This window comes from Montipora capricornis, chromosome 13 (genome assembly GCF_036669925.1).
Source record: "Montipora capricornis isolate CH-2021 chromosome 13, ASM3666992v2, whole genome shotgun sequence".
In the NCBI taxonomy this organism is placed as follows: domain Eukaryota; kingdom Metazoa; phylum Cnidaria; class Anthozoa; order Scleractinia; family Acroporidae; genus Montipora; species Montipora capricornis.
Genome location: NC_090895.1, coordinates 15532130 through 15557478, shown reverse-complemented (window position 1 = coordinate 15557478; position 25349 = coordinate 15532130). Strand labels below are relative to the sequence as shown.

The 25349-nt window shown below is 39.5% G+C and overlaps 1 protein-coding gene across 1 annotated transcript in view; it reads left to right on the top strand.

Moving 5' to 3' along the window:
• The window catches only part of LOC138029094 (phospholipid-transporting ATPase IF-like), a 73245-nt gene that overhangs the window by 36540 nt on the left and 11356 nt on the right, over window positions 1-25349 (top strand). Inside the window, 21 exon segments of the mRNA XM_068876775.1 lie at window positions 2530-2588; window positions 4040-4096; window positions 5558-5647; window positions 9050-9118; window positions 9722-9793; window positions 9795-9824; window positions 10680-10723; window positions 11358-11426; window positions 11539-11612; window positions 12982-13085; window positions 15388-15459; window positions 17532-17573; window positions 18386-18453; window positions 19433-19487; window positions 20106-20174; window positions 20570-20649; window positions 21439-21527; window positions 21801-21874; window positions 22903-23151; window positions 23995-24054; window positions 24441-24568. Of these exon segments, the coding sequence (XP_068732876.1) occupies window positions 2530-2588; window positions 4040-4096; window positions 5558-5647; window positions 9050-9118; window positions 9722-9793; window positions 9795-9824; window positions 10680-10723; window positions 11358-11426; window positions 11539-11612; window positions 12982-13085; window positions 15388-15459; window positions 17532-17573; window positions 18386-18453; window positions 19433-19487; window positions 20106-20174; window positions 20570-20649; window positions 21439-21527; window positions 21801-21874; window positions 22903-23151; window positions 23995-24054; window positions 24441-24568 (1654 nt within the window).

The following is a 25349-nucleotide window of genomic DNA, read 5'->3' as shown; positions in this document are numbered from 1 at the left end:
TTTCCTTGTCTCCTTGTGTGAGAGATTCCTTAACCTGTGTACTTGGTGGGGCTCACTTCCCTTTTTTATTTTGGTCTTCGGCCTTCTCTTGGTCATGCTTGGTCGTGTCGCCTATTTCATATGGACCAGGCGAGGAAGCCCTGCTTTCGCCAGCAGAGCGCCCTCCTTCGCTATTCTCAGTCACTCAGAGTACGAATTTTGGAGAAATCACATCCTGCGAACCCATAAACTCATTGAATGCATTGAAGTGTGGGCAGTCGTTTATTGCTTCGCTACGCTCTCGCAAAACACGAGTCTGGTCCTTCACCGGTTTGTAATTCTTTGAGAGATTAAAAATTTTTAATCTTAGGACCAGTGCAGTTGCAAAATATCCCGAGCTATTTGCAGTCCTCATTTAGTTTCTCGGCAAGACAGGACCATAGCGCTGGATCTCTCTTTCCTTTCTTTCTCGGTTGCTCTGCATTTTCTTTGTACAGTCGAATGAGCATCTCTTCTTTTGTCGTCCATGGCGGAGATTAAGTGGACTTATAATTAGTGGACTTAGAGGAACTTGAAGAATTAGGTGATGTGTATGGTGATGTTGATGGAGGGCGGATGCTTTCAATTTCCCCAAGGTAGCTCATAGGTTTGGGTTGCCAGCTTTCAGAACCTTGAGGAATCCAGGATGTGCTCACGGCTGGCGAAACAAAGTTTAAAGGATACGTTCCGGCGTAAAATTGGCGAGGATCAAACCTGAACAGTGAATATAAAGAGAAACTCATTTTGCCCCTGTTATTTATTTGTGAGATTTAAGCAATGTGAAATATACACAAAAAACGTTGACCATAGACCGTAAATAATACTCACCATGCTCTTTCTTCAATTCCCTGTCTGCTGGTTCTTGGGAGTAAACATCTTGTGGAAAACTCATTTTTTCACAATCTTATTCACCTACAATGTGGCTGCGATTCTGGAATGACATGAAATTTAGTATGGGTAGTAGGCATAAGTGACCTCTGGAATACTGAGGTTTCCGGTCCTTTTTCTGATTGGTTCAAAAGCAATTAAGTTTGGTGTAAACACTTCTGTACCATGCCTTTGAGTGTGGTTTACACTAGATGCCGCATTACCCGAGCAACAAACACTTACACCAGAACTACAAAAAGGGTTGGTCACACTGACAAGACTAGAAACACCAAAAAGCACCTCTGTAAACACTGGTTTTTAACCCTAATACGACCACGGCCAATGTTGGGAGTAGTGGACCCTCAGTGTTGCATGCGTTTGCACAAAGTGTTAGGCTTGAGGGCTTACACTTCGTTTTCATATCCCTTTCATTCGTGGACCTTGTGTTGGGAAATCCTAATCAAAGGCCTGGAGTCCTTGAAAATTGCATAGTACTTGCCAGCTTTCAAAGGTGATGATGTTAAGTTAAAATTAAATAAGTCATGAATGTCTCCAGCTTGCTTATATAAATTAGTCGAGCTATTAAACTCAAATACTTCAGGCCAAGTGTGTAAACGAAGTGAACCATTTAATTACAAGAAGGGTGCCCATTTCATTTCTCGAAAAGGTACAACAGCGTGCAGCATGCTTTGTTAAAGGTGATTATCATAGGGAGTAAAGCGTGACGAACATGACCAGCAGCATCAGAAGACAGTCTCTCGAAGAGCGACCAGTGGTTAAGCCCGTCTGTTGTTTATGTACATGCTAACACCTTTCCAGCTCTCTCCAAGTGGCTGCCAAATACATCATACCGATACTTCTCATCTGTCATGTCGTTAACTACAATCCAATAAGAACTCTTATTATCAAATGTTTATTTTTTTCACACACTTTTCCTGAGTGGAACTCGGTACCTGGAAGTTTACGCAGTGCTGCATCAACTCTGTCATTTAATCATGGCCTCCTTAATCTCAGTTAGACACTTCAATGTAAAGTATCAAACAAGAAAAATTATTTTTTGTCTCTTGACTGAGTGCAAGCTCTGCTCACTGTAAGACATGCTAGGGACTTTTTAGATCTATGATGGCGATGTGGACGAAAACGTTACCTCAAATTATACAACTTTGCTCTATTGTAAGTTTTCAGTTCGCGATTAGCCCATATCGTTTTTGTCGTACAATGTGCACAAAATATCCTAAATAAATTGGCATGCATGAGCGGTTTGAGAGTAAAAGTAGAGAATGAAAGATTCACATTTGTACCCTTGCGTTGTAGTCAAGACAAATTTGGTGATTTTATGTCAATTACTGTTATGCAGAATGAGTACCTCAAAAGTATGTGTCAAAATGTGTGCCACACGTGCAGCACGATTATTTTTCTTCTTTTAACCAATGATATTGTTATTTTGTGGCATTGTCGTTGGAGACCATGTTGTAGATCTTCAGTTTCCTGATTTAAAAGAACAGTTTCTCTGTGTCGACTTTTTAAACTCAAAGTTTTCCATTTTGAAAAAGAACGTTTGGGTTAAATTTCTGGTGCTCTACAAATATTTTATCAGTAATTGGTTTATATTATTTTTTACTAATTTTCCTTTTTTTGATTTAGAGCTACAGAAATTCATTGGTGCTCTGTTCTTCGCTTGGGACTTGAAGATGTACCAAGAGGTGGGTTATTTTCATTGTAATTTCTGAAGGTTAGCACAGCATTAATTTAATGATTTTGTATGATATGTGAATTGTAAGTGCTGGGTCATGGGTTTTTGGCATATGATATAAAAAATAGGTTACTAAAATTATCATTGACAAGAAAAGTGTCAAGTATCTCATTAAAAAAACCCCGGAGCTTATACCAAGTAGACCTTCCTTGTAACTGGAATAACCGACTAAAAAAAAATCGGTATTATAATAGTTATACTGATTATTTATTTTGCATTGTTTTGCATTATTTTATTTACTTGTGGAGCGGTTTTCATAACTATGCAATTGCAATTGTTACACTTAGTGATTGGTTTAAAAGTCTTGTGCCAGTCTATCGACTAATGAAAACCAGAACCATTGAGCACTTGCACGAGCAATTTTTTCCTGGACTTTGAGCAAGTTACATGGATCAAATTGCTATGAATTTGGGTTGGTTCATTGCGCTCTTTGCACCTGCTGTGATTGGTATTTCTTTTATGACACTCAATTGGAAACCATTCCATTGTATTACTACTGATTCTTTTCTTTATTGGAAACATACACACAAACACAAATGGGTAAAAGACTTGAAATTCAAACTATAGAACTGAAGTCCATGTATCGTTGAGTTTCAGGCTTTCTGCAACGTCTTGGAGGTTTGACCAAAATACAAGCTATCAACAGTTGCCAAAAGGTCCTCCATTAGCACTAGAACTGGGCATTTTGGGGATCAGCCAGAATTTATTGTGCTAGGTTCTTAAGGAAAGAACTGCAACCTTTGTGTGGGAAAATAGATTGTTATTTTCATGGTGGTTGGGTCTGAATCTTCATTGGGATGACTGGATTTTGCGGAAGCTGAGTCTTGACTACAGCCTGTCTGGTTCGATTAACATGAAAAGTTTATTTTGGAAATTAAACTGTTTCATTTAATATTGCTGTCTCTCTCTCTCTCTCTCTGGTTTGCACTTTACCTTTCGTTGGGTTTCTTGAACAACTTAAAGAAGACAGAATACAGCTCGAGCGTGGCAGAACCGAACAGAACACAGTTCGCGAAGCTGCAATCTCGGACAAAAGTGTTGAGACAGTGAAACAAATTCATCTTCATTTTTACACACCCCTAATTACTCTCCCCTTTCTACTCCCCTCCCCCCTCAGTCAATGTTGCTGAGTATTGTATATTTAAAGTATTTTTCTTACCAAGAGAATTAAACATTTATTTGGGGGGAGGGGAAACCGAAAGGGCAGCTTTTAAGTGAAACATTTGGATAAGTTGTTGGAGTACCAAAAATGCCGCTTTGTCTCAACAGGTTTTGGCTGAGATTGCAGGTGCACAGGACCGCCGGATTCTGTCCCACATCTCAGTGGTATTCAATAAGATTTAAACTTTTCAGCAGCAAATTGAAGTAACAAAGTCTTTTTTTTTTCATTATTTGATTTAGGATACAGATGAACATGCAATTGCTAATACTTCAGATTTGAATGAAGAGCTGGGACAGGTAAAAAAAATGACAAGAACTACACGTACTTTGTGTTTTATGGGCTGTGCATAGAATGCAACAAAAATTCAACTGAACACAACACTGTTACAAATCCCGAATGAATGGAAGCTATTTACAAAGTGTGATGATGTTGAATTTGGGCTATCAAGTCGTTTTGCTTACATTGAAGTTGGGTCACCTACGCGTGAAGGGCCAATTCCCTTAGACATACTCAAAACCTGGCCAATAGTCCAAAAGAAGAAAAATTAATTATGAAACGAGCAAAAGGGCTCTTTCAAGATTACAGGTCTGTACCACTGATCAGAAATAACCAAACGAGAGTAATATCTGAATATGCAAAAGTGCTCAGCCTTGAATATGATGTGTCTTTTGCGACTTCTGCTAGGTCAATGACAATTGACTTCGCCTGTTGTACTGGCGATTCTACTGTACGTGTGTAGGCGAATCGAATTGTAGACAAAACGACTGACATTCGAATTTGGCTCGTTCGAAGACAAATAAACTTGCCTGTTGAGAAGGAATTTGATCCCGGGCAAAACTGAAACACTCTGGCAATGGACCCAAAGCTTCAACTCAATCAAGCTTCATAATAATGTCTTTCCATTGAAAAAAAAAAAAGAGATAAAAAGCCAGGAAGCCAACGAACAGGAGTTGAAGTGACTTATATACATAGAAAACATTGTGCTCGGCTAGTTTATTACAAACTCTCAAAATGACCAGCTTCAAGTTGGCTTAATTGATAGCTCAACTGGTAGAGTATCAATCCCAAAAACATTAAAGAAAAAAAACAAATTCTGTTCAAGTTGCACACTTAATTTATCTCCATCCAGTCACAGATGTCCAGAAAATCCCCCAGTTAGATGCAGGCGTAGTTAAATAAGCACTACGAAATGTCCCTGTGCTCTTCTGCCCAACTTCACTCGCATCTTGAAATACATGACCGTAAATAATCGCCCATTTGTAGGTAGGTAGAGCATCTACAACGAGCTCAAAAGGTGGTGGCTTAACCCATTGACTCCCAGGGCACCTTAATTTAGGACCCCCCAGTTGACATGTAAAATCTTGCATTAGACAGAGTAAAATTCTCATTCCCGGGAGTCAATGGGTTATAGTCCATCCAAGAAGACTTGAACGTCTAACCATTTGCAGATGAAATTACAAAAGTAGCACTTTCTCCTTAGTTATTTTCACCCTGAGTGTAGGTCTGACCGGGGTTTTGAACCTGCGATCGTCTGCATGAAAGTCCTGCACGCCCACCAACTGAGCACCAATCGTTAGTGTATGTACAGCCCATTTCCAGATAGGGTTCTAAAAAGCTGTGTGATGTCTGAAAAAGCCACCTAATCAAGGCTATAGACTGATAATCGACTACAAGCCATAATTGTGAATGTTATAGGCTTCCGAGAAGGAAAATATTTTTACCTATTTGTTGTTGTGGTACCTCTGCTCTGTCAATAGGTGGAGTACGTTTTTACTGACAAAACAGGCACTTTGACAGAAAATGAAATGCAGTTTAGGGAATGCTCTATCAATGGTATAAAATATGTGGTAAGTTATATAATTGTTACTCCCCTTATGCAAGGCCTTAGGTTTTCTGATATAGCCAGTAGTCTTCTCTTGTGGTGGATTAGTTTAAGACATTAAAATGGCCACCATTTTTTTTTTTCACAAACAGGGAGATCCTGGAATTGTACTTGCCTTACTTCGCAATTAACTTTGTCAACATCACATTAAGCTGTGAATATTGCATCAACTTGGAAAGACCCAGGCAATATGTGCAGACACCCCAAAAAACCTGAATTTTTTCTGGGTTCTATCTGGGTGTCACATTAAACCCAATTAAAGAAATTTTTCAGAAGAGTGCTGAAGGTTTTTTTCCAGACTTGACTGTCAAGTGCGTCAACACTTTTTTGTAGTGGATTTTAGATTCAGAGGACAATCTTCCTGCAGTACTGCCAAGACTATAAATTTTCAAATGGTTGGCATATCCTCAATGACAGTAAATTAGATGTTGCAGGTCAAATTGTAACTTCAGGTCAATTTGTTTCAACCTACAATACTCGTGACATTTGTTGGAACACCCACCCCCGTTTCCTCCCTCCTCCAATGTTGAATTTCACAACTACTAGCAGTCGCCCAAAAGATTCTCACACAACATTGAATTTGCCGTGAGTTTCCAGTGCAACAAAAGCAAAAATTGCTTGCAAGAAGTGGGCTCTTGATTCTGAAGGACATATCGTCAACGATGACGACAAATACGAAGTTTGTCGCTTTGCAAAATACTCCAGGAACAAGGCAGCATTGTTAGTCGTGATAACAAACCGATTTTTTTTCTTATGTGCAAATAGATGATTGAGTTTCGTAGAATAACCTGTAATTGTTGTAAGGAGACTATGTGTAACTGGTAACGTGGCTATTTTCTCTCAATATATAAAGAAAACATTCGACTTCGGTTTTGGTCAAAGTGTTAATCTGATGCAGGAAAATAATTTGTGTGTGATTTGATGACAGACTCTCGCTGCAAACAACGTTCGCATTGTGAACAAAGGACACCAGCACAGGCAAATAGAACAACAAAAGATAGCCTTTGAGGTTTAAGTAAAGAAAAGAAAACCACTGTTGTCATTATCTTGGAAAACATCATGTTAAAAAACATAACATTGCCAAAATGCCATGTGAAGTGGGTTTCGGAATCTCCCAGAGAAAAGGCATCAAAAGGCCACAAATGAGTGGATAAGTCACAGGTGCATTAATACAAAGCAGGAAAATGCTCAACAATTTGAAAAAGTGGATGAGCCAGGCATTGAAAGACAAGAAGAAAAAGAAGAAATTTGAACCTCAGGATTATGTGACACTGAAAATTATTAAAATGGACAGGGAAACGCCCCTTCATCCAAATCAGCTATTTGCTCAAATAGTACAACTTCAAGGAAATTATGCCAAAGTAATCGCAAAGTTTGGATTTATCACTACATACATCTCGACAAACAGACCCAGTAAAATTAAAAAAGAAACAAACATTTTATTTGATCATTCAAAAGAAATAACACAAGAGTCTGCACAACAGAATGTAGATTATGAAATTCCTCTTTCCTGACTTTTCAAAGTTTTGTTTTCACTTGCTTTTGATTATTGGCTGTTTCTGCTTTAGCATAAACTGTAGTAATCGCTAGCTCAATTGACGTCTGTACCTTACTGATTGCGTCAACTGTTTGTTCATTTGCTTCCCAACCAATCAAGACACATGTTTTTCCCAACTCCTTTTACTGAGACTAGCCAACTTGGTATCCAATTGAATTTGTTGAGGCTTGCTATGCGTGCACATTTTGTCTGAGAAATCCTCAGTTTATTCTGACTGTGAAGTGAGTCTTTTTCGCTTGCTCCCCAAATTCCTACCATGAGCGATTATACAATAATGACAACAGAAGTACTCTGACTATGCCAGCAAAAAAACCAACCTGCCGATAACTGGCCAGCCACAACTGCTAATTCCACGACTAAAAACGCCATCCACAAACAGCGGGAAAAAGGAAAACCACAGAGGCGCCGACCACGCACTCCAAGCGAGCCATAAAAGCTTTGATGAGCCATTACTGCTGCTGTAAGTGCCCCACAAAATGCGGAACAAGATCCACCTGCTATGCGAACATTCGGAAAGCCTGTCGGTTGAAGGTGGACCTTTAACATTTTAGTGATCTTTCTAGGGATTCTTATTTGATCTTTACTGGCCCGGCTTTGCCACTGGCTTGTGTTCTTGACGTTTATTTTACTATCCATTTAAATGACATTGAACTTTTTCTTAATGATTTAGTGATCTTGGTAAGGGAAGCCCTCTTAGAAGATTTCTTTCTGAGGCTTCTAAGAGCATCTTGCATTTGCACCATTCTGGGTGGGGCATCTGTTTTTAGCAGCCTCAGTGTGGAGTATTCTGTTCCAGAACCATGGCGATTTAAGTGTTAACGGCGCCAACCTCTCACTCCCACACTGAAGTGATACTGGGGTTGGCCTAGCTTGGGTGAGAAACGGTGTCACATCCACTTTCCCTTGCTGGCCCAACCTTCTAGGAGCTTGGCATAGCTGTACACTGCTCAGGGCAGCCGTGCTCTGTGCGCAGCCAGTAAGCCAGTCGCTGGCACTAGCCTAGCCCCAGTGACTGGCCTCACAGTGGCAGGCAGCACTTGGTTCCTGGACGACTCTTTATCCCGAGCCTTTTTCCTCCCACTAATACTGCGTTTTCAATAGTGTGTGACATTAATATGAATTAAAATGTAAGCAAAAGATACAGCAAATAACTTGGCAAATAAAAAATCAACAATACGTCATGTATGTTTCAGTTCTTTTATTATTCCATTGAAGATGGTATTTCAATGTTCTTGACCCCTGCCCTCCATGAAGAATTTCCTTCTAAAAAGCTCTCAGATAGAAAAGTAGAATCTGTCATCATGCACAGTATGCCTAACCCCAACATTAAAGCTAACCATTTGAAATCAGTGCCTAGACTTGACAACCATTGGCGTTTTATAAAATAACTCATGAAAAAAGTAAGCTACAGTAAGTTCATCCACTCACCTCCTGGACCAATTTACTGGCAAATATACACATAATTACTTCCAAATATCTCTTGGATTTTCATTTATCTTTACTTGCAATTTCAACCTACAATGGTTGAAATCATTTTAAACGAGGTTGGCCTGAAATCAAATCTAACCTGCAACAAATATACCATCATTTGATAATCCACACCTAGCAGTATTTCAAAACGATTCCAGCTTAGTTTAATGGCTTAAGATCCCAGTTACTTACGCTGATAGAAGCTTCAAATTGAGAAGGCGTCACAACCATTTGTTTCCACGAGTACTATCTCCCAAAGTGTGCCGAGGTAACTAGGTAACTAGGTAACTTCGTCAGTTTGAGACATTAATTTAATATTAAACTCTTCTCTCACTGCAGGAATTAAACAGTCAGTTATTCGTGACAGATCAAACAGATGGACCTTGTGTTTCTGCACAGAGTGTTACGGTGTGTTCTTGTAGGATATACTTGCGTGTGCTTTCATCTTCTTGACCATGCTATGAACTTTGGGCTGTTTACAAATTGTAATTATAAGTGAAGTTGTATAAAATTTGAAATAAAATAAGAATCAAAAAATCAAAACAAAACAAAACAAAAACCAAAAATACTTTAGGCTGTTTAGCATGCAAGGAGTATTAATCGTATTTAATCAGCCACACACTCGGCTGTTGGCTTGTGTGCCTCTTTTTTGCTCTCATCACATTTTGATGTCATCTGTGCTCTATTACTGAACACACGCATGGCAACATGGAATCTATTTGTTAATAAGACCACACATTATTGGTATGATTAACTGACATTACTCAAATCACGTGACTCCGAAATCGCTTCCACTTAGATTGTCAAAACGTCAGTCTGTGTCATCTACGAAAAAAAAATGCTGGGCTTCACTCACCCGGAAAATCTTACCTCTGCTCTGACTCCCAGTTGACCAATTTTTTGGTCTCAACACTAACCTGTTCATTGAAATTATTATTAGTATCATTACTATTATTCTTTTTATCTTTTTCATTAATGTAACTTTTTTGGGGGGGGATTTCACTTTTGCAGACAGAGGTGATGGAGTTCTTTCTTACAATCTCCCTCTTCCACACTGTGCCAGCTTCCAAAGAAACGACGAGTTCACAATGCTATATACGACCATCACTATCAGGCGAGGGCTTCAGCAAATCACCCTCATGCTGAACAGCTGTTGTAATAGCTTTGAAGTACTCACCTCCTTCTAGCCGAGTGCAAGGGCTGTACTAGGGAATATTGGCCCAAGGTTGTGGCAGTACGGACCTCCGTCTGTACAAAAACAACCAAGGGCCAATATTCCGCTGTGCAGTCCCAAGCAAGTGCGGTTAATAAGTTGTTTATTCTATGTTGTCATTTCTTTGAACCATCAGACATTTTTCCGCTTGATGAATGTTCGTAATCTTTGTCTTCCATCAGTGAACTTTGAACTGCAACCTTCTACATGTAAAACTAAATTTCGCTTGCTATAATTGTACGCTGTGATGAAAAAAATATACTTCACTTTTTAAGATCCTTTTTACGTTTCACTGAACTTGAATTTCCTGGGAGAGAAAAAAATACGGAAACAGGCCGTCTCCATGGTAATGATCCATACTGTAATATCACGACCAAAAACCAGCCAATCAGATTTCTCCGTAGCGATTCACGTTACGTTTTTTTTTTCGGACATTTCGCTCGTGAATTAGTAATGAGGTTTTAAAGTTTTACTGGAAGCTAGCTGTGTGGACAATGAGGGTGGTGGGTAAGGTTAAAGAGGATCGATCGAGCACCTCCAACCGACTGTCGGTAACCCGGGAAAGTCACGCAACAAACAATCGGCCAACAAACGCCCAACAGTAGGTCATCTGTCAACTGACGATTGCTAGAAGTATACTTGTCACATGTTTTGGCCCTCAACCCTGTAGGTCACAGTGTATCTCGTCTTACCACTGTTCCTCTTTCCGTCAACATGAATACAATGGATGCAAATTGTTATTTGTGATGTTTGCAGGCGTCATCGCCAGATGAAAAAGCTCTAGTTGAAGCTGCCGTGAGGTGAGCACTCCTTGTTGATATTGAAATATTAAATGTTGCCGTTTAAATTTGATTTCAGGTCAAAATGATTTTAACCTGATTTTATGAACACACACAAAGAAATTACAAATAAACCTTGGATAAAATCATTTTGACCTGAAATTAAACTTATACATGTATATAACCTGTAAAATACATTCCTCTATGACCAGCTTCAAAGTGGGCCTTTGTCGAGAAAAAAGAACCGAGTGAAATGGCCATTCAGCACTTTCAAATTACTTCTGTATAGACTTCTTTCATAATGCAGCTATTAATCCTAATAAGCCTTTCTTATAATTATAGCCTTGCTACGACTAGCAAATTTCCAAACAATATTTTGTTTCAAAATGAGGACAGTAGGTCTGATTAACATAAATAAAAAAGAATGTAAATGAGGTCGCCATTTATGAAAGTTGGTCTATTGAAGACCACTGATTCTCCTCAAGGGCAAAGATCAAAATTTTCTCTTGTGCAACGAGATAGGAACCAGTAATCTTTATCATTCATTTGCCTTATTCAACAAAAGTGCAATGTTACATGTACAGTTTATCCCATGTCTTCTTTAAAATCGAGGAGAACCAAACTTGTTTTAACAGACTTTTCTGGTCATTGGCAGATTTGGAGTCACATATAAAGGGAAGGTTGGAGATGATTTAGAAGTCAGGGTTGAGAATACAATCGAGAGGTTGGTCTACCGATGAAGTGATGTTATTGCATCATCTACCTTCTTCTGTAATTTCTTTTTTCCTTCACCAAAACATAGTTTGATTCAACACTGCTCTTTTTTCTGATTTTAGATACACTCTTCTCCATGTTCTGGAATTTGATTCTAATAGAAAAAGAATGAGCGTTATTGTAAAATCGCCAAAAGGTATGGCTTCAAGCACTACAAAAAAGGCCAAATCAAGAGATTATTTTTAAAAATGTGTTGCTGTGATCAAACAGGCTTCCTATTTTTATCTGTTTTCTATTTAAGTCTGATTGCCAAGTGCTTGTTACCTTGTATGATTGTTTGATTCTTGGTCGTATGCTCCTGATCAAATTCTAATGTACCCTGACCGTGATACAATTCTGCAGTTTTTTCCCACGCCAGATGTTTTGCTGTGGTTGTTGAAGGGAAAGTCTTAATATACATAACAAAGCACTTTAAAGTGTCTGATCCCTCGGGAAACTAGTTAGTTTTGTTTTCCCTCGAGTGATGATGTTTCCCGACACTAACAACAGGACTCTCAAGAAAATGAAACTGACTGGTTCCCTCGGGACCATACATTATATATTATTTAACAGTCAAATGCAATTAGTGCCAACGCACTACCAAAATCAACTTGAGTCAATTCAACAAATGTCAAATCATAGGTTGGTTTTTGAGGAGATAGGAAAACCTGAATACCCGGAGAAGAAACCTCTCGATACAGAGTAGAGAACCAACAAACTCAACCCACATATGATGCCGAGTCTGAAAATCAAACCCGGGCCACCTTTGTGGGAGGCCAGTGCTCTTACCACTGTGCCATCCCTGCTGCTTGTTTTGATATTCAAACACACTGGTGTTTGAATTGTTGAAAGTAAAAAAATGCACTTCTTTGTCCATGTAATGAAAGAAAATTACATGTGAATTTTATGTTCTCGTGGAAAGAACAATACGTGCACGAGTAAGATACTGTTCTTGCCACGAGAACATAAAGTTGATACTGTTCTTGCCATCGTGTAGTATCCTCTGCGTACATGATGAAAAAGCTGAATATACCTCAATGCCAGTCAAAGAGGTGGATATTTACCTCAGCTTCGGAAAATAATTAATTAATATTTTGCACAAAATGATGTATGATGATGAACGACTGAATAAATGAATTAAAATAAGATGAGTAAACAGTTATTATTTCTTTCAGGGTTACGGTTTTAGAGTGTATTTATGTATATCGATTAACATTTATCAAGTAGATGTTGCCGTGCGTCTGTTTGGTAGTAGATCACATGACCTCAAAATGTGACAAAAAAACAACAACAAGTGGCAAATGAATTTTTAGACGCAATGCAACATGCAATCTGTTTGTTTTATGTAATGAAGAATTAAAAGTTTTTGATGATGCTATGCGTCTCCTCTAATAGATCATAGGTGAAAACCAATCAAATTGTATATGTTAGTGAGTTTATCAGATAATTATGTTTGATTTGTTGTGTGAGAAATGGATGACTAAGTGAGTAAATAAATGAAAATGTAATAAATGAATTGCTTTCAGGTGAATATGTGATGTTGGTTAAGGGAGCGGAGACATCAATATTGGATCGACTTGCATCAGGGCCAGGAGATGTTACTCTGGAGCATGTTAATGAGTATGCTGAGGTATAAATCAGATATTTGCAGAGTAATTTGCCAGTCGTGATATGGACTGGTGTTATCCACCTCAGCCTTCGGCTGCACCGGGCAGATAACACAAACTGCGACCTTGACAATTCTCGCTATCTTGTTCAACCTCAATAATTGTTCATATTATTGTGACGTGTTACGGTTGCCCTTTTTTTTTATCCTAAGAGCTTTTGAGTCATAACAATAGAGCAACGCTGACATGTTATAATTATTGAAGATGGCAGCACCCGGAAATTTTGAAAACAACAAAAAAGCGATTGTGAAATTTTTTTTCGGATAGAAAGGCTCTCATTAAAAATAGTCTCAAACAAATTTTATTGTAAACGTTTTTTTCATGTAACCTAAAGTTATTGTATTGTTAGAGTAGGGGTTTCTTTAAAGAGACCAATGGCAAAATTAGCAGAGGGTGGTAGCGTAGCTGAATGGTTCGAGCATCGAAGTGGCAATCCGCCGGAGTTCATAGTGAACGTCAGAAGAAATCACTTCCTCTGACGAAAAGGCTAACCAGTGAAAGAAACATGAGATACCAATGCTTCTTGTTGGTTAATGTCAACTCGTTCCACACTTTTTAACTTTCGCAGCACCAAAGTTTCTTTAGAAAGTGAGGCCTCATTTACACGGTACCAGAAGAATTTTCAACCGGTTGAAAAATTTGCCCGGCCATTTTGTTAGCATGGAAACATGCAATATTTTCGCTCTGTTCAGACGGAACTGACGAACCGGATTAAAGTTTAACCTTTGTCAGTAGTTTTCGCATCTGTTCAAGCGCAGAGCGCTGCTTTACGAAATCATTAATGGCTTAAAGTAAGAGAAAGGGTAAAAATAGTAGCAGATCAAGTGAAGCTACGATCTTCGCAGTTACGAACGAAATTTTTACGATTGCGTAGAGAAGCCTGAAAAATTCAGGACTTCAACGGGGTTTGAACCCGTGACCTCGCGATTCCGGTGCGATGCTCTAACCAACTGAGCTATGAAGCCACTGACGTTGGGAGCTGGTCATTTGTGGGTTCTAATGGTCCCGTGAGGAATGAATCAATGATGAAATGGTATATGAAATGAATCATATGAACTGCGGATATGAAATCAAGTGAAGCTATGATCTTCGCAGTTATGAGCGCAGTTTTTGCAATTGCGTAGAGAAGTCTGAAAAATTCAGGACTTCAACTGGGTTTGAACAACTGCGTAGAGAAGCCCCGAAACCCCGTTGAAGTCCTAAAATTTTTCAGGCTTCTCTACGCAATTGTAAAAATTGCGTTCGTAACTGCGAAGATCATAGCTTCACTTGATTTCATATCCGCAGTTCATATGATTCATTTCATATACCATTTCATCAATAGTAGCAGAGTTACGAGGCATCCATGCAACTACGCCTTTGCTCTGCAAAAATTGAGATGATCAGGGTGTTCGCAGTGCGCTGGTTAGATTTTTGACAATACTGGCTAGAAATTCATCCCCGATTTGGGCGTTCAAATATTTGATCGAGGCGTCTAAATTTCCATACTGTTTCCGTGTGAACGGAACCCCTAAATGCACGCATTTTCAAGCGGTTGAAAATTTGTCTGTTACCGTGTGAATTGGGCCTGCTTCTTAAAAACGAACGCGCGCTATAAAATAGGTCGCTTCACGCTCTGCTTCTGTTCAAATTCATTCAAGCACAACTGATTATCTAAGATGGCGATCAACAAACAGCAACAAAGACACGGAATCCGTAGACTGATATTTTTGTGGCAAGAAAATTGACTAGGGATCTCATGAAAAGAACGGCTGATAACATCTTATAACACGATTGCCGTTAGAGGCCTTTTTTATGACAAATTATCACAGAGCTCGGTATGTATTCACGGTTGATAGACAGACCATCTTCATGAGCCTAACGTACCACACCTTGTATAGTCCGTCTTTGTGTTTAACCTCAAGTTATGAGAATTTTGGAGCTTTTATTTACAGAAAGACACTTTACTTGGCAAAGCATATCCTTGACTTTGGGAACCTTTTGCTTAGACGAGTAGAATTCAGCTCTTCATTATCATCGTGGTCATCATCATCATCAACATTGTCATCAGCATTATCATCATCGTCAGCAGCATCATACCATCAACGTCAGCATCGTCGTCATCATGTCATGACATCATCATCATCATCATCACATCGTCAATGCCATCATCATGTGGAAGATAAACCACACAGATTCTTGACTTAGAATTGTACAAATTTAGGGAACCTTAACTGGCATGACAGTTAATGGGGGAAGTAATGTGGCAGTTTTTGTGATCAACAGAAAGGACTCAGAACGTTAGTTATTGCTCGCAGGGTGCTTCGTGAAGAAGACTATCTTACAATTGACAGAAAGGTAGGTAGAGGCTCCTAGACCTTTATCATAGACCACTAATAACTTTCCAGCAATATAGACTGGGGTTATTTTTAGACGACTCTTATGTTGCCGAGGTATCTTATTGCGTCACAGTAATGAGTGCATCTTTTCAAGCACATGTTGGTGTTTCATGTGGAGCCATAACATTACCGTTACGTGAAACGTTTGTGTAGATTCAGTCATCGTGGTCAGAGCGAGTTTGTCTGCAGGGTTGAACGTTTTCAACAAACTGTACCATTTAGGTGGATGAATCTACCCAACTTTTTCACGTAACGGCAATATTGTGGTTCCGCGTGAAACACCTCTATGCGCTTAAAAAGATGCACTCATTGCCGTGACGTAATAAGTTACCTTGGCAAGAAAAGAGCCATCTAAAAATACCCCCATTTTTTATTACTGGAAAGTTATTACACGTAGCGGTCTAAGATGAAACTTTCTGCAAAATTAAATATATATATTTGGACCGAATTCCTCGCCACCTTCGTACTTGAAAAACTGAGTTTACAGTAGCTGGGGAGAGTTTCATCTTACCGTAATACTTACTTTCCAGCATTAAAAGATAGTGGCCCCTGAGATATCGAAGCGTTTTAAGACAGAATATAGCGTGCTTTAGATGGTTATTTTGTTGCCACGAGTAACTTATTGCATCACAGTATTAAAATGAGTTCTTCTTGTTACTTAAGCAATTATTGATCTTTTGCAAGGCACATGTACCATAACATTGCTGTTCGGTGAAACAGTGGTGAAGAGTTAATCCCTCGTATAACACATTCCCTCAGATTGTTGAAACTGGTTTGAACCACCTTAAAAGGGGGAGGGATAAGGAAAGCTGACATTCCTCGATAGGCACTGTTGGGGATGGGGTAGGGGTTTTGACATCAGTGGCTTTAATGTCTCACATGTTGTAAAAGAAAAACGAAAATTAAATATTACGTTTGATGTTAAGGACGGTGCCTACTATTGTTATGGCGCATAGGTTCTGCGCATCTCGAGTTACTCGGATTTCCTATGGGTGTTTCTTGTTAAGACAGGGATATTTTTGCGCGGTTTAAAACTATGCGGAGAAAGCAGAACGTAGCAAGTGCTCTTGGAATCCAGAAATAAAATGGGGGGACACCGTGCATTTTTCAGAGATAAGTAGCCCCTTTTAAAAGTAATGTTGATTAATTACGTTTGAAAAATGCGTGGTTACCCCCAATTTTTTTTCAGTAACACTTGTTAAGATTTGCTTTTCCCGCATATTCAGTAAACCTCACAAAAATACCTTTGAATTACCGGTAGAAGGCACCGTTCTTAAAATGACTTTTTTTAACTACTTTACTAGAACTTAATTGGCTCAAAGCGCTGGAAGAAAGCAATGATCAACTCCCGGTCTCAGAAGCTTTAAATGCATCTTTCTAGATGGTGGCAGTATCAATCACTTTATGGATTGTTTAAAACGCCAGCCATTTACCTTGTGGCAAGCACACAACCAGTGAAAGTAATAGCATCGAGCATGGACTGGAAGGAGATCTTTTAGCTCCTTCCATTCGTCCGTCAAGTTAAGCTCAGCCTCTAAATGGAATAAGAAACTAGCGACAGTCGAACACATTAATTTTCTGGATGAAAATCAACTTGTGGGGAACTGAGAATCGATATACTGGTGTTTACTCTTGATAAGGTGTTTCATGCCTTGAAGTTTAGTAATCACAAGTTTATTTCAATGAACCCAATCAGGAGCCCTTGACTGCGCACACAGAACGCCTGTTAATTTTTGTCGTGGCATTTTCACGAATCTTGACATTTGTTACATACAGATCTAAGGAAGTCAGACTCGCACAGTAGATCATGTCTTAAATTACTCATTACTTTCCTTGATTAAAAGAGTTGAGAAAATCCACGTTGATCAAAGATTGTTTGTAGTTTCATTTTGTTGGGATAAGGATCAGTGTGAACCGGTCCAAAAGTTGGATCAGTTTGTAAAAACGCCATCACAGGAGTTTCATATTCCTGGTTGTGGGATTTTGAGTTTCGAATTTGAGATTCTAATTTGCTGAAATCTCTCATCACAGCTGACTGCGGCAAAGCAAGCTATTCTTGACAGAGAAGAACAGGTATTTGCAATTGAGGTTACAGGCATGAAATAGGGCTTTAGCGGTCGCGTTCACACTTTAAAATCGCTTTAGTACTTGCAGGGGCAGCTTAGTTGGTTATGGTGGATATTATAGAGGTACAGATGTCTTTTTTAATACTAATGTGACTAGAAATACCAATAGCCACTTTTCCACATTTTGGTCCTGGCAGCATGCTAGACGTATGCTCGCTAAACCTAGTTTAATAGTCCGGCTTACAAGCCTTCCATATCTTATTTTATGATGTAATGTCTAAAGTTTCTAATAACTAACTTGAGTCTCTAAACTCTCTACTAACGACGACGACTATGCCTACTTCTGTCCAGAAATGCAAGAAATTAGATACACACCAAGTTTTGATATCCAATACGAAGTATTGCCACCTATTGCCAACATACAGCCATGAATCTTTCCTGCTTTATCTTTACTTTAAAACCGTTTGTACCCATCCAGTTACAGGATATTGTCCCGTATTGTACAACCTTAACAAGCCAGGTGGAATAATCGCAGAACGCAAAAGAAACGTTTTTGTTACCTTGGTCGTTGTGATATCCAAACTCCCTATCCTCCAGTCACCAGTCAGTCCAGTTACAGGATATTGTCCCGTATTGTACAACCTTAACAAGCCAGGTGGAATAATCGCAGAACGCAAAAGAAACGTTTTTGTTACCTTGGTCGTTGTGATATCCAAACTCCCTATCCTCCAGTCACCTCCCACGTAATCAGTAAGAATCTTTAAGGAAGCATTATTCACTGAGATACATACTAGTTGTTTTGTTTTCCGTCGACGTTAGCTCGCAATGGTCTATGAAGAAGTGGAAAGAGACTTACACGTCCTTGGCGCTACAGCCGTAGAAGACAGGTACTAAAATTAATTTTACTTTGAAGTGAATGGCAACCAGGTATCTTAGAAGCAGAGCTCTGGAGTATTTAACGTAGAGGTCTTTAAATGACTGAGTAGAAGTTGGACAACGAAAGTGAGAAGTACTCCTCGAACTTATGAACACAATTTCGGCAATTGTCTCTTATAGACAATTGCAATTTCAATTGTAATTTCAATGGTATTGGAACGGATGACCTCTGCAATGCTGGTGCAATGCTCTTCCAAATAAGCGATAAAGCCACACAGTTGGGAGCAGGTCAATTTGTTGGATTCATGTTTTCCTGTGAAAGGACTCGATTAATCATAATAAGTTTTTATATTTGAAGTGTGGGTTATATAGGTGAAATGGGGAAGTTATCCTCGCATCCAGTCATCTGGACAATTTAAGCAATAGAGGGTTTGCACGGCAGCCATGTTGCATGGCAGGAACAATAGATTCTTTTTCCTATGGGAACAAATATTCTTTCTAATGCAAAACATTTTCATTGTTCCCTCCATGTAACATGGCTGCCGTGCAAAACCTCTATTGTCCCTTCTACATACCTGAACAACTCATTACTTCGTCGATTACTTTCACAGGAACACAGAAGCCCAACAAATGCACCTGCTCCTAACTGAGTGGCTTCATAGCTCACTTGTTAGAGCATTGCACCTGCATTACAGTGGTCATGGGTTGAGTCCCATTGTAGCCACCTGAATTTTTGTGGTGTCTAAACGAGACAGTAAATTCTGCAGATAAGTGCGGGAATCACTTCTCCCTTTCATCTATAAGCCGCACTTCAAAGATAATCATACATTGCTGCCTTTGCAACTACTTCCACAAATGGTTTGCTTGTGGAAGGACCTCAGACCTTCGTGGGCATCCTGCGCACACTATTGACAGAATAAATTATGGCACAGTAATGATCCTCAATGCAAAAGTGTAGACCTCGTTGGACTTTTTCCTGTTTTTTGTTAGATTACAAGATGGTGTCCCCGAAACCATTGAAGCTCTACGAGAGGCCGGTATCAAGGTATTTGACGTAATTTTGATTTAGGAAGTCACGTCAGGCCTGAATAATCGATGAACTTATCAAACGTTCAAGCCGTTTCGTGTAGCCTCCTCGGAGTACAGGAAACACTGCGAGGATGCCATTGCTATTTTTTTGCATCCGATTGGTTGTCACGGAGGCTTTAATCATACTGGGTGGTTTAGCTAATCATCGAGCCACTTTTCGCTGGCTTAAAGGCATCTAAAATCGTTTCTTTTGGAGACACCGAAACAGTGTTACAGAGCCACTTTAACTTCTCAACCTTATTTATAGCAGTCTTTACTTCTACTTAGTTTGTTTGTGCCTAATTCGTTTTCTATCCTTTTTTTTTCCAATCCTTTGTTTTCTTCAATTCGCTGATGTAGGTACCAGCATGTGCAACTGACATAACCCACAACGTACAGGTCACACTGAAAGTAGTTCACAACACACTATCGATTTACAAGGGGCAGCTTGTCTTCCCTCGCTTTGATGGAGCACAATCTCAACCTCACAAAGTCGGATTTGATAGAACTATTTAGAATCGCTGAAAACGATGCCTGCCTTTTCTTCAATATACGATAGTCGGTAATTTTCGCTTTTGATGTTGATTTGCTCTAGGTGTGGGTTCTTACTGGAGACAAGGAAGAAACAGCTGTTAATATCAGTCATTCGTGTGGGCACTTTAAGGTACCCTTACAGATACAGATTATTGAATGAATTTGATTATGATAGTGTATAATACCGCTGCTCGAGTAACTTGTCATCCGATGTGACTTAAGGCTGCACTGTTTTTAGAATGAAAATGGATTTTAGTTATTGGAGCATGTAACGAGCTTGCCTTATTAGCTAAGTCAGCTTGGATGATAACTAGAAGCGAATGGGTCCGCAGTCGGCACGTTAAATCTTCCTGAGCTTCTTCTTAATGTTTTTTATGCTAAGTTTGAAACTGAGTGTACTCCGAACACTCCGAACATGAACGCTGAAATGAAAGAAAAGGTTTCTTTTGTGCTTCGTTAACGAAGCACAAGCTGTTACGAGCTAATTGTCACAATGATTAACGTAACGTTTTTTTTCATCTCCAGACTGGAATGGAGGTGATGTTTGTCACTAAGAAACCTACGGAAAGTCAATGCCATGAAGAGCTGGTCAAATGCCGTGACATGTGAGTTTTTGTTCAAGATCGCTCAATCCATAGGTATTTTAAATTTAATTATTCTTGAAGGGGGTATTTTGTATCCTTTTTTAGTATTTTTTTTTAAAGTAATGGATGCATCACAGTATAAGGATGTTTACTTTTGTAGCTTGTTGCTAATAGTTTTATTAAAAACATTTATGGAATACATATGTTATGATGCAATATCAAATTTGGCGGGATATCAGTAGACGTTTGTGCTGGATAGCCAAACAGCCCATTCAACATGCAGGACTTGACATTCGTTCGGCAAGCATGCGCAGTACACCATCGTTTCAGATCGAGGCCATGTGTGCCATCCATCCAGCCATCCAGTCCAAGATGGCGTCCAAACGCTGAAATCATATCGTATGACAATCGATACCCCCAGGGGCATACCGTGGGACCGACATGAGTAGGGTGCGTCCCTCTATGTCGGACGCAAGTATTATTTTTGAATTGAGAGCAAGTTTCGGTGGTTAGCGACGTCAACTTGTGACGGCAAAAACTCATCTTCAAAAGGCAGCCATAATTTGTCGTCGCTGAAAATACCTAGTTTATCTAGTATAGTTCCCATTTTGAGCAACTAAAAGGCATTATTACTGAATGGTCAATTCTCACTCATGCCGGACATGTATAATCCAAGATCCTTATTACCTCTCTGGGTTTCTGTGTTTGAAAGCGTTTGAAAAGTCCTACACCCCGTGGCTTATGTTTGTTCGGTTGTTCATTGGTGTCATTGTTTGCTCGTTTATTTTTTTTGCATCTTTATTTCAACAGACTACATCGAAGATCCCCTGGGACAAACAAGCTTTATGGCCTGGTCATAGAAGGGGCCAGTTTAACGCATGTCCTCAAGCGATATAAAGGTAATGAGAATACAACATTGTATTAGTCTTCGAGCTTTGAGTGATTAGTAGGAGCATGGGAAATCCTACCATAGCTCGTGGGTCTCCCAGTGCGCATGCGTGATCTCAAAAGGTGCCGTGTTTGTCACGGCAGTGCAGTTGATTTTGTGTTGTTTCGGGATTCTCTCTCTTTTCTCTTACTGGTAAACGCAAAACGTAGGTGTTGAATTAGATTAGATTAGTAGTCGACAAGGAGTCATTGTATCAATCTGTTTTCTCTGTGTTGTGTTTCAGATCTCTTTGTTGACATATGCCGTCAGTGTGTTGCAGTATTATGCTGTAGAATGTCTCCATTGCAAAAAGCGCAGGTAATTTGTACGAACATGGCGAAAAATTTGTTGTTATAGTAGTAATTTCTGTGTCATTTTTTGCCTCTGCTCCATTGAAAACCAATTCTATTCCCTCTTTTTTCTGCGGATATTCAGCTTAAAATACTATTTTGTGGCGGCAAGATTCTTTCCAGTGGAATTTTTGTTGCATTATGGCTCATCATCATCACCTCCGGATCTTTAGAGAGCTGAATCGAGGAGACAGTGACGTCATATTCTTACCAGTGTGTGCATGCAGCACAGGATTTATATAATTAAGAAAAAAAATTTAACACGCGGAGAAAGCTTGCAAGGCTGATTATAGGAAGTAAAAATTGAAATAAACGAAATAGATTGATACTTAAAATAGTTCTATTTGCAAGGCTAACAGTATTTCAGAAACTTGTCAATGAATGTTTATCCCCAAAAAAACTCGACACTGAGGTCATCTTCAGGGTAAAAAAGACCGTCAGCTGATGGCAAATGTTTTGGATTATAAGCACTTTTAGCGAGTTAAAAGACTTGTAGAATTGGAGATTAAACTAAGTTTAAGAAGTTCTTTTACCTTTTGAAGTCTATAGGCCTTCTTCGGCATATTAAAATTCAGCTTGAAAGAGAGGTTTAGAGGACAAAGACAAAAAAAAGTGGGTGATGTGTAAATGTTTTTCATATTCATTACAACGTGTTTCTATCGTTTTTGTCCTCACTGCCTCACTATCAAGCTGAATACTGATATTTCGAAAGTGGCTTATTTGTGAATTGCATGGTGCTTCGCATTTCATTGAAAAAAAATGTAAACTATGACGTCAGCAAAGCTTCCCTTCTACGCTACACGCGTCACCAGTTTAATTTATGCAGATTCTTGTATTTTCACTCGAAGACATTAGCTTTTGTAGCTACCTTTAAATTCGAGTTTAAATGAAGTTTATATGTGTATGTATGTTACACCAGCACGATGCGTCCTGAATTTCTATCTCAGCCGTAGTTTTTTGTTTTTTTTCCCTTTGCCTCTCCTCTGCCCATTAAAGATTGTCCAGTTAGTGAAATGTTCCCACGAGAAGCCAGTGACTTTAGCCATCGGCGATGGTGCGAATGATTGTGGCATGATTCAAGAGGCTCATGTTGGTATCGGTGTAATGGGCAAAGAAGGAAGGCAAGCTGTGAGAACAAGTGATTATGCCATTGCAAGGTTTAAGTTCCTTTGGAGAGTGTTGCTGGTGCATGGACATTGGTATTACGTTAGGGCAGCCATCATAGTCCAGTACTTCTTTTACAAGGTAATGCGTAGTGTTAGTTATTTTTTGGTCACACATTTTAGGAATAGCTAGTGGTAAAGATCAGAGACGCTGGGAAAGGTGAGTACAGAACAACAATGCAGAAATCGAATTTTGACAAGAGACAAGACAAGAGGTCGACCGCAGTCGATGGCTATCCGAAGGCTCCTTTTTCTGTGGCTTTTATTGTTCTTATGGGAGGGGTGGGTGCCATTCCAATCCCCTTCCATGCACAACTTGTCCTCAGTAGTACTGGTTCTCATTTTACCTACATCAAATAGCTGGAAAGCTGAATGGACTGCGCCACCCCTGCTCCCCACGGGAAAAACAATAAGTCAAAGGGAAAGAGGTCACTCATACAAGGGGTGTTAGTCGATTGCTGCTTGTTGTCATAGTCCCCTTCAGTAACTAAGCAGTTACTTTTTACACTTCAAAGCCGCTGTGTTTGGGCCATACTCTTGCTAAACCTCAGATTTTGTTGGAAAAGGTTGATATCTGGAGGGGAGACCGTTCGGCAATACTCCGTACTGTACACGCTGGGAAGTCACGCCGTTTGGTTATCCAGAAACCACTGATATCCAACAAAACGGATTTTAACAACAACAAGATAACAGCCAAAATACTTATAGTGTGATATTTTCATTACTGAACAAATACAAGAAAAGGGTGCAAAACGATTCTGCCCAAAATATACAACTACTTTCAAATGCCTCGTCTGTGACAAAAACAGGAATCAAACGCACCTCAAGAATCCTTGATTACTGCTAGTTTCAACAACAAACTGTTGATGATTTTCCGTCAGCTATTACCCGCGTAAATATTCTCTTTACTCCTTGTCTGTTTCAGAATGTGAGTTTTATCACACCTCAGTTTTTCTACGCCTTTTTCAACTTCTTTTCTGGACAGGTAAGGGATTCCTTCTCGTAACTAAACGAAAGTGTGTTGAAAAAACGCGTTACACACGCACTTTGCACGTATTTCTTGATCGTAAATGGATTAAGGTTATGGAAAGTCTTTAAATTGCATTTCTTATTTTCATTGTGAACCCTGTAATAAAGGGTCACCATCCCGAATAGATCCCATTCTCTTACGAGTCCTTGGAGAACTGATCACCAGTTTTGTTTTTGGTGGCACGAGACAAAAGCAAGAGGTGGTAAAGGGGAAGAAATGTCCCGCCCTATTTTTTGAGCGGCCAAAACGTGGAAAATCTTTCATGCTTCTTGCCTGGGAATGCTTGCTACGCAAGATAGTTCCATCTTTGTAGCTTTTAATTTTCACTTGTTTTATTGCAGCCCTTGTACCATGGGTTCTTCCTAACAGCATACAACATTTTCTTCACGTCTCTCCCTATTTTTGTGTACGGTATTTTTGAGCAGAACATTGGAAGTGATGCTTTGCAAAATGAACCTCGTCTTTACAGGTACAGAGTGTGTGGTGTTCTCAATTCGAACTCTCCTCGTTTTCTATCCTTGCTTCTCACATGATAACACGGTGATCATGTGACCATGTTGATGTCCGAAAGTCAAACTATTTCCCTGAGAATTGAACTCTATTCGCATGAAAACAATTCCTTTTATTTCGAAGTAAAAAAATTACGGCCGACCATTGGATTAACAGCTATGAATTTGTTTTCGTGTGATACAAGAGACGAGACCGCAATGAGCTATAAGACGAGTCCAGCTGGTAGTGGAAGGGGGTTTTAACAAGACCTTTTCGTGTCCGAATCCATGACACCAACTACTGGGCACTTCTGCTTGGTAAAGTACTTTTCATTCCGAACTCTTCATTGGAAGGAAGACATTATTTCGTCGATAGTTACTCGGGGATAATCAGAAGAAATCCGAGTTCCCGTTGCAGAAGTAGAACCTACGAGCTTTCGATTTTTGGCCCGTATGCTCTACCACTGGGCCACGGGAGAATCTAGGCAATGAAAGTAATATCCAAGTCAACATTGTAAAGGCCAGTTTTAATTTTCATACATTCATGCATACTTAATTGACCACTTCCCATAAGGGCTTTTCAGGGCCAATGAAACACAATCACGACAGAAAAGCACATTCAAAAACAACTGGTAAGAATCCCAACTGGCCGGAGGCAAACCAGTGGGCTATTTACAAGTGTGGCTGAGAAGTTGAACCAGGGATTACCAGGAACAACGAGTGGTCGGAGTGGGATACCCAGATCTCAAGGCAAGCGCCCTA